The following is a 9,092-nucleotide window of genomic DNA, read 5'->3' on the forward strand; positions in this document are numbered from 1 at the left end:
GGTGTGGTAAATGCATATTCGGATGGAGTCCTAACTAGGATTTCTGAAGGCTCGGCCAATGAGATGGCAGAATGGCGTGTGGACACGGAGGTTTTAATCGCCGAGGGAGGTATGGAGCGGTGTGGGTCGAGGTAGTGATAGGTGTGTCTGGGCATGCACTTTGGCTAGCGTGTGTTGCAAAAAGAATCGATGTCGATAGCCCTTTTCAAATCCTTGTAGAGCGCTATAGATACGGCGAAAAGACATACGCGACAGGCTGTGCGCTAATGGTGTAGTGGTAACATGTCAGGTTCCCATTCTGACGCCCCGGGTTCGATTCCCGGTTGGCGCATCATTTTTATTGCCAGCAAGGTTGATGATAGCACCATGATTTGATGGGCGCTTTTTTATACCGTACTAGTACGTGGAGTCAAAGTTTGAAGGGTTTGAGCACTTGTCAAGCGGCGCAATGCGTCGCTCGACATCCTTGTGACGACGTACCAACATTAAGTTTTACGACCGTTCTACATCATGAAATATACGTTAACGAACAGGTGTGTGTCCCTTGTACTACCGATTGTCAATCAGGGAGGGACGCTTGCGGCCTCGAGCGAGGCCTACTAGTAATATTGTATGTGCTTCATATACAAAACGATGTTTAAAAGTCGTGAGCCTTACTAACACCGGTGATGTCCCAGCGACGTAGACCAGTGACTTGCCGTAAATTCCGTTGAGCAAGACGAGCCCCCGCGCGGACGCCTGTGCAACCACGACCCGGCGAGCGAGGGATACAAGTCACGTAAAATTTTCGAGCATCAGCTTTTGCTCCCACACCTTTTTTGTATGTACCCATTTGGTGACGTCGTCGACTCGACCCAGATGCCCAAGACACAGACCATTCATTGGACACAGACGGTGAATAAAGCCAGGAGCTGAAATACAATTTGCAGGCCACTTTCCAATCTTCTTTCCAATTGGCGCAGCACGGTACAAGAAATGCTTTTGGACGGCCTCATTGTCCGAGACGGGCCAGCACCGCTCGACAAGCTCCATGGCGCGCCGTACTTTCTCCTCACGATGTTCGTCATGCAATACGGCCACTTTGTGCTGCTTCCTCACTACGGCTTCACTGGCTTCAGCATCTACATTTTCTTGGCCACTGCCACTCTGACGCTGGACGGCCTTGTCTCCAACAGTTTTGGCAAGAACGTTGTGAGTCTCCGCGCCAACGGCTTCTCGGACGCCACCACGGTGGCGACGATGCTGCTCAACACCGTTGCGTCTCAGTTCTTGACGTTTGTCGTCGTGTACTACATGGGCACGCCTGACACGGTCGCTGGCCTACTGCACCCTTCGTCCTACTCACCTTGGATCGTCGCTGCGATTGCCATCAACCTCGCGCTCACCGAAGGACTCTTCTTCGCCGCACACAAGCTCCTCCACGAGCTTTGGCCGCACGTGCACGTGATGCACCACTGCTGTCTGCACTCGTCGCACTCGACCAACGTCATTTTCCACCCGATCGATCTCGCGTTTGAATTTGGCGGCCCCGGCGCCGTCGTTCTCGCGATGCACATCTTCGTCTGGGAGCAGAATCTCACGGTGCTGCTCGCGACGTACCTCATTGTCCAAACATACTATGCGATCGACCACAGCGAGTGGCTCCAGACGTACCATTACAAGCACCACGCGCAGCTCAACGCAGTGTACACGATTTACATCAACCATCGGTCGTCCCCGCAGCTTGATCAAGTGCGCAGTCTCGTAAAAAAACCACTCAAAGCCGACTAAGCGCAAATAGCATCATAATGTGGAACATTAGTACGTCGTCACAATGATGTCGAGCGACGCATTGCGCCGCTTGACAAGTGCTCAAACCCTTCAAACTTTGACTCCACGTACTAGTACGGTATTAAAAAAACGCCCATCAAATCATGGTGCTATCATCAACCTTGCTATCAATCATCCTGCCCACGATAAAAAAGATGCGCCAACCGGGAATCGAACCCGGGGCGTCAGAATGGGAACCTGACATGTTACCACTACACCATTAGCGCACAGCTTGTCTCATATCTTTCAAAACATTATCGATAGTAATCATCAACATTCCTATAGCGTTTTCGACAGCGATCCAAGACGCAGCACACTCTAGTATCAAAGTACATGCCCACGCATACCTATCTCTACCACGGAACACACCCTTTATACCTCTCTTGGCGATAAACCACGCGCTTGGGTCCGCCTCTCTTCACGCGCCCTCTCTCATCTCATTGGCCGAGACAAAGCCTAGTTAGGACTCCATCTGAAATATGCATTTCCCACACGGCTAAAACACACACACTCGTTGTCGTATTTTATTCAAAATGTGATGTCAAAGCAGGAATTAAAATGCGAACGTACTTTCCACGCCAACCCAGCGCGTACTTAACGCGTCCATCCAACCCAACATGATCCGAACGAACTTTGGCTCTGGTACCAACAACACGACTCGACCCTCTCAATCGATATACAGCTCCGTCACAGCAGCTTCTTGCGAGGCGGCAGATTGCCATCGCGTGTCCTTGTTGCAGAACCTACTGCTCATACCAACGGGACCAAATAGGACCGATCATCCAAATCGATCGTATTGTCCTCGCAGGAGGAAAAGGCGCCGAACACAATGCAATGCAAAAGGGGTTTTCGAAGTGATTGTTGTTACTAGCCATGCCTTTTTACCAGCCTCCGACGAGTGTCAAGTCGTCGTTGTCGTCTCGGCTTAGGCCTTTTGCTGTGCGTCGTGGTGGTCGCGAATGACTTGGAAGAACGGGTGGGCCATCGCCTCCTTGGCGGTCAAGCGCTCTTGGTGGTCGTACTTGAGCAAATTTTCGAGAAAGTCGAGTGCTTCCGGCGTCACGAGGTGCTTGTTGTCGGGCGTAATGAACTTCTCCCACGGCTTCTTCGAGTGCGTGCCAAGGATGCCATCGTACTGCGGGTCGAGCTCGAGGTCATACGTCGAGAGGTACTCAAAGAGGTCTTCGGTACCGCGGACCTTGGCGATCTTGACGAGCTGGTCGTAATTGTCGTTGCCGTGGAAGAAAGGGTCCTTCTTGAAGATCATGCCGGCGAGGACGCAGCCGACGCTCCACATGTCGAGCGAGTAGTCGTACTCTTGCATGTCGACGAGGAGCTCCGGGCCCTTGTAGTAGCGCGACGCGACGCGGACGTTGTACTCGCGGTTCGGATGGTAAAACTCGGCCAGGCCAAAGTCGATCAAGCGCAGCTGGCGCTTCTCGTGGTCAATCATCACGTTGTGCGGCTTGACGTCGCGGTGCATGATGCCATTGGCATGGCAAAAGTCGAGCGCCTTGAGCAGCTCGAAAATGTAGTAGCGAATGTCAAAGTCCGTCAAGGTCGGGTACAGCGTCTTGAAGTCGTGGTTGTTGATGTGTTCAAAGACAAGCGACGGCGTCTTGGACTGCGGGTCGCGGACCACGTCGAGGAGCTGGACAATGTTGGTGCCGCCCGTGAGGTTCTGCAGGATCTTGATCTCGCGCTTGATCTTCTTCTTCTTGACGGGCTTGAGGATCTTGATGACGCACGGCTTGTCGTTGGCGACCGCCACGCCCTGGAAGACCTCCGAGTACTTGCCGCGGCCGATCTTGCGCGAGACCTCGTAGCCGTCCTGGTCGCCCCACGTCACGGATAAGTTCTCATAGTCCCAGTACTCGCGCGGCCGCGACTCGCACACGTCGGCGTAAACGCGGGCCCGTGACATTGCCCTTTGGTGCCGCCGTCGCTTTGGAAAAGTGCCCTTTTTTATCCAGCCCAGGCCACGCTGGCTGAAATCACGCCACTTTTCGGCCGCCCCTCGGGACGCTGCGACCGAGAAATGAAAGTGCTCTAGTGTGAAAGTGGACATGGCGAGCGTTTGTATGCTGGACGCTCGACCAGGAACAACGCATGCAGTGATGGAAGAGTGGATGGAGGTGGTGCATGTCCAACACAAACAAGTACTAGTAGTATTTTTGCACCCTCTGTATTTTAGTGCAATGAGTTTGGATACTGGTGTAGTAGCAGTGTAGTAGTATTAGCTCGTCTTTATCTCTACAGATGTGGGCCTTTCGGACTCGCCCATCATCGTAGAATATGATCGGACCGAGTCCTTGGATGGTGCAACATAGTACAGAATATGCTCGCAATCGGGCACAAGGAGGATTCGCTTGCAAAAGGATTGGGGCGCGTGCATCGATGGAATCGATGTTGTGCTGATCGCGATGCTGGAGTGTGCTGGCGATAGCGCGGTGGTTGGCGCGGGAAGTCATTGCACGTCGAGTTCGCGCCTCGAGTTGCGTGCCATTAGCGCGCTCTTTTATTCGTGGCGCAGTTTTTAAAATTTCAGCTCAAAAACATGGGTGGCGGCTCCGAGGCTGTGGCGTATTTCTGGCACGTGCCAGAAATACCACATTTAGTAGCCGGTATCTTTGGGGGCCAGCATGATCTACGTGCCGTCGCTGCCCGCGACCGACGTAGTCGCCGACGTCTTTGCTCACCTGCAGGCACAGCTGCATGCACAGGTCCACGGCGTCGACGAGGCTCGGCCGGCGCAGACCATCGACGCCTTTGTCGACGCCATCTACCGCACGAGACCGGTCCACGCATCGTATGTGCAGCAGATCAAGGCCGATGGCCACCGCACCCGCGCGCGCCTCGACGCTATTCGGCGGCAGCGCAATACCGACGCAGCGCAGAGAATCCAGCTTCTTTGTGCCGCCAAGGCCATGTTTGCGAGCCGCGTCGACGCCGCGCGGCGCGACGTGCAGATGGAGCGAGCCCAGCACGCCGTGGTGCACGCGCAGCTCGTGGCCAGCGCCACGCAGCACGAATTCCGACGTACGTGCCTTGCATCGATGCCACGTAGTTAGTTATGACTAAAGTACTAGAGCCTCCTCTTTGCCTGCGTGGGCGAGATGCACAAGGCGTTGGCGCGGGCGACGCAGCGCGCACTTGGACAAGCCGACTCGGTCGAGGCCATGGTATATGTCGTGTACCCATCCACGCGTTGTAGAAACATCATGGCTAGACAAATGCGGCCAACGCCAACTTGCTCTGGTCGATCGTCCTGGCCCGTCTGGCCGAGGAGATGGGATCGCCGCCATTCGAGCATGTGGCGCGCTTCGAGGTCCTCCCCGACTCTACGTTTGGCCTGTCCCCGCGCATGAATACGATGGCGCAGCGCATTGCGCCCTTCTTGCGCAAGCAGCTCCACCTTGTCGATGCTGACGACGTTGTCGTTACCCGGATCATCCTTGTGCCGAGCAAAGCGTCCAGTAAGTTTGCCAAATCGATTCAAGTGCAGCTAACCACTGCGCTAGGTAAAAGCACCAAGTTACGTCTCGTGCGGCCACCGACGTCGGCCGCCACTTCGATGCAAGCGCTCGAGCAGCTGCTATCAAGTGACGACGTAGGGTTCTCAGCGCCTTTTTCCAAGAAGAGCAAACGGCCGTTGTCGACACTGCAAGCGCGCGTCGTTGTCTCAATGACTCCGACGACACCGCTGAGTACATCGGCGCTGCGCTGGCTTCCACTGTCGCCCCACACGTCGGTGCTTCTCAAAGCGATGCATCTGAGTCTGCCGTAGGCTACCGCAAAGCCCGATGAACGACCACATTTACTTTTGCTTGGACGAATACAAGATGCGGTCCACGCTTGAGGAGAATGCAGTCATCACGGAGATTGCGTCCCGCGACTGGACCCCTGGGATCACCGAGTCCTTGATCGCCGCATTTGTGCGCGCTCCACTCGACGTGTGCGCCAAGCTCGACCTCGCGAGTGCCTTTGAGATCGACGCCGTTCTGCCCAACGACGGTGACCACGTCTTGCGGGCGACGTCGGCAAGTGTGCCCCACCCGCCATTACACTTTGGCGTTGCGTCCATCGGTCACTTGCTCGAGACGAAGCGCTGGCGCGACCAAGTGACCGACCCCGACATTCAAGCGTCGCTCGAGAAGCTGTACCAGCGAGACACACGTTTGTGCGCTGAAAGTTGATGTAGGGCACCGCACACGCTCCAGGGTCGGGGGCGGCTCTCGCAGCTCTACATGGCCACAAGCGCTCTGGCCAACGGTGCCCTTGTCGGCGCCACGTTGCACCCGATCTCGAGTGCGATGCTCGACGAACTCATCGCCTTGTATCTTCTGCGACCGACCAAGGTAGCTCGTGGCATTCTGGCCCAAAACAAAGTGGCTCCACGGGATCGATGTGGCGACTAGATGCCAGCGATGGCAACCTCGCTCGTTGCGCCGATGGACGCGGCGCTTTGTCGAATCGACAATGTGTCTGCGTTGCTTTCGGACAGTTTTTTGGGGCCGCCACGCAGTGCGCTCGTGCAAGTATCTACCTCGTGGCGAGCCGAGTCGGTGGATCATACGACTTGCTATCGGATAGTACACTACGGTGCCACGCGACCAGGTGACGCCTGCGGTCCACCACGATGGCCTCCGTGGGTCCTTCTGTGCCTGGCGCGGATGCTCCCACCGCGATATCTCGAGCCGACTGTGTCCTCTGCACACTACCCTTTGCGTACGTTTCCCTTGCCGGTCTTCTCCAAGTGTGTTGGTGCATAGAGGGCCACAAGCGTCGACGAGGCGGCCGACTACATGGAGGCGAAGCCCTCGTTCGAGCCGACACCGACAGCGCTGCCTGCCACGGAGCTGCGACAGATCAAACACGCAAGCCGGCTGCTGGACGTACGTGCAGACTTGTTCGTATAGCAACGACGATGGTGGTAGGATCTCTTGCATCGTCGACTTGCGTCGACGCTTCTCGCTCTCTATACGGAGAGTGTGGCACCATCGTCTTGCCGTCGCTGCGTACGCGCCGAAGCACCGAGCGCGACCGTCACGAGCTTGGAAAATGCGCTGGCACTCGAAGAAGCAACGACCAACGATGTCCTGGGTCTCGCGCGCCTCGGTGGGTCATCGCTATCGAGTGCGATGGGATGCGAAGCACCTCGTAGGGGTCTATCCTACGGCCGAAGTGGCTCTCCTCAAGCGACTCGAACAGCGGCTTCAAACCAATGTAGGCTCTAGCCATCGCGTACGTAGTGTGTGAGTGGACGGTGCGGTAGCGGGATGTTGACCAGCTACGGGCGTTTTCTGAGAAGAAGCACGCACTCTTTCGCGCGCGGCGCAACGACGAAGTACGTAATTGGATGTATGCTATCGGCGAAGGCTCGGGTCATGTAGGAGGGCGCGCGATCCAAGCTTCGTAAAGGGCCGCTCCGCCATGCCAAGTCGTGCCATGTTCTGCCGACGCGTCGACCGCTGCAGATTGAGAGCCCGTTGCGACCTGTGTCGGCGCACAGTAATCGTAGTAGCAGCAGCAGCGACAGTAGCCCCGACATCGCCCCGACAACCAAAAAGCCATCGACCAAGCGGCGCGGGTAGCAACAGATATAGAGAAGAACGTCCTCGTCAATAATGATGAACTGCGTTCTTCTCGACAGACGAGTCGCAGGCCAATGCTTGGTACCCCGTCTTGCGGTGCGCTTGCTGGAGCCAGACGCTCCCCATGCCCACGAGCACGATACCCGCGAGGACGGCGAGCGGCCAGAGAAGCCCCGTCGTCGTCGTCGTCGGCAGCCGCAAGAGGCGCGACGTATATGGGTTGAGGAACTTGCCAGTCGGATCCCACGTCGCTTGGAGCTGGACGAAATGGTCAAAGCGCGGGTACACCTTGCGCATCATGCTCGCGTCAAAGTAGTTGACCTTGCCGAGGTGCGGCCGCGCGCCAAAGTTGCTCGACAGCACGTTCTGCATGCCGTGGTGGTATGTTGCGAGCGCCGTCGAGACATTCGCTGCGTTGCTCGCGTTGGCGTACACAATGGTCGAAAAGACGGCCGTGTGGCGACCGTAAAAGGGCGAGAGCCAAATCGCATCCGCCTGGACGTACCGGACCCCGAGAAAGATGGGAATCTAGATGCCAGATGGAGGCCTGCGAGTACATGGTGGAGGTTGTACCGACGGGTCGTGGGCCGGCGCGAGGTTGGCGTGGAGCTCGAGCATGCGCGCGAGTCCGTCGAGGTCGCGCTCCGCGGGAATCATCATCTCCATCTCTGTAAAGAGCTTGGTGTTGTTGTCGCCAACGCGCCCCAGTGTCTTGTAGCTCACGTCGACGCATGCTTTCGTGCCCTCGGGCCACGACGACCATGTGAGCGGCGGCGGCGTCGACGGCGCCGAGTACGAGCCGTTCCAGCAGCCAGTCGTGATGGGCGCACTTGTGTTGACACGCAAGACGACGGTGACCGTCTTGTCGTGCGGAAGGTTGGCCATGTACCATTGTAGCCGCGGAAAGACCTAGTCTCCAGGATCGTTTATCCTCGTTTGGATCGTCGTTTGGATTGTAGAGTCGATTGCATCGTACCGCTTGGAGCTTGCGCAAATCAAAGATGAACTCGTCGTGCGGCATGTTGAACGTGATCTGCTCCATGTGCCAGAGCGGAACGTGCTCGAACGTAATGGAGCTCACGACGCCGAGCGTACCCATGGCGACGCGTGCCGCGTTGAGGAGACCGCCGCCGTCTATGTGGACGACCGAGCCGTTGGCGACGACAATGTCCATGGCCACAATCCCCGCCGAGATGGACCCCGTGTTGCCCGTGCCATGCGTCGCTGTCGACGTCGCGCCCGCTATCCCGTGCTTGTGGATGGTCTTATGTAGAGTGAGAGGTGGTCGTACCGACGGTCTGGACCGCGACGGCGCCGACGTTGGGCAGCGCGCGCTGGTGGGCCGCAAGGATCTCGTTGAGGACGTGCAGCGGCATGCCTGCCTGGACCGTGATCGTGTCTTGCGTGAGCTCGAGAAGGCTCGCGTAGTTTTCAAGCGTGACGAGCGTCTCGTTGGTCAACACGATGGGCGAGAACGAGTGCCCGGCGCCGGCGACGCGGATGTGGCTGGATTGGGCCACGACCGCCTGCAGCTCGGGCAGGCTCGACGGGCGCGCGTGCGCTGCGGGATGGCACACCTGGCGCGTGTCCCAGTTGGTCCACGTCTCGCGGTCTGCGGCCATCGTCGCGACGAGGCTCCATGCCAAGGCAACCCACGTCGTCCGGCAAAGCATCCTCGGCCGACGAATT

General features: G+C 57.3%; 4 protein-coding genes and 2 non-coding genes across 6 annotated transcripts; 3 read left to right on the plus strand and 3 right to left on the minus strand.

Moving 5' to 3' along the window:
• The first annotated feature begins 260 nt into the window (after positions 1-260).
• On the plus strand, positions 261-331 carry SPRG_30216. The gene has a single exon. It is a non-coding gene; the product is annotated as a tRNA-Gly (tRNA).
• A 644-nt stretch (positions 332-975) lies between these two features.
• SPRG_16843 (hypothetical protein) lies at positions 976-1,783 on the plus strand (the record flags this gene model as incomplete). The annotated part of the gene is made up of 1 exon (XM_012356155.1): positions 976-1,783. The coding sequence occupies one exon, from the start codon at positions 976-978 to the stop codon at positions 1,768-1,770; it is 795 nt and encodes a 264-aa protein (XP_012211545.1). The 3' UTR covers positions 1,771-1,783.
• A 182-nt stretch (positions 1,784-1,965) lies between these two features.
• SPRG_30217 lies at positions 1,966-2,036 on the minus strand. Its single transcript has one exon. It is a non-coding gene; the product is annotated as a tRNA-Gly (tRNA).
• A 615-nt stretch (positions 2,037-2,651) lies between these two features.
• On the minus strand, positions 2,652-3,742 carry SPRG_16844 (CMGC/CK2 protein kinase). The gene has a single exon (XM_012356156.1). It carries the CDS (start codon positions 3,731-3,733, stop codon positions 2,735-2,737), a length of 999 nt encoding a protein of 332 aa, XP_012211546.1. The 5' UTR covers positions 3,734-3,742; the 3' UTR covers positions 2,652-2,734.
• Positions 3,743-4,451: 709 nt separating this feature from the next.
• On the plus strand, positions 4,452-7,403 carry SPRG_22378 (hypothetical protein; the record flags this gene model as incomplete). Its single annotated transcript, XM_012356157.1, has 12 exons — positions 4,452-4,852; positions 4,901-4,991; positions 5,039-5,285; positions 5,331-5,556; positions 5,597-5,968; positions 6,011-6,167; positions 6,228-6,347; positions 6,582-6,704; positions 6,747-6,927; positions 6,974-7,035; positions 7,085-7,156; positions 7,203-7,403. The coding sequence occupies 12 exons, from the start codon at positions 4,452-4,454 to the stop codon at positions 7,401-7,403; spliced, it is 2,253 nt and encodes a 750-aa protein (XP_012211547.1).
• A 27-nt stretch (positions 7,404-7,430) lies between these two features.
• Positions 7,431-9,025, minus strand: SPRG_16846 (hypothetical protein; the record flags this gene model as incomplete). Its single annotated transcript, XM_012356158.1, has 4 exons — positions 7,431-7,931; positions 7,977-8,312; positions 8,380-8,645; positions 8,695-9,025. The coding sequence occupies 4 exons, from the start codon at positions 9,023-9,025 to the stop codon at positions 7,431-7,433; spliced, it is 1,434 nt and encodes a 477-aa protein (XP_012211548.1).
• Between the last annotated feature and the right edge of the window lie 67 nt (positions 9,026-9,092).

Source organism: Saprolegnia parasitica (assembly GCF_000151545.1).
Source record: "Saprolegnia parasitica CBS 223.65 unplaced genomic scaffold supercont2.388, whole genome shotgun sequence".
In the NCBI taxonomy this organism is placed as follows: Eukaryota; Oomycota; class Saprolegniomycetes; order Saprolegniales; family Saprolegniaceae; genus Saprolegnia; species Saprolegnia parasitica.

Bases quoted from the DNA above. Each gene is read 5' to 3' on its own strand.
- SPRG_16844 (XM_012356156.1), bottom strand. From the start codon at position 3,733: ATGTCACGGGCCCGCGTTTACGCCGACGTGTGCGAGTCGCGGCCGCGC.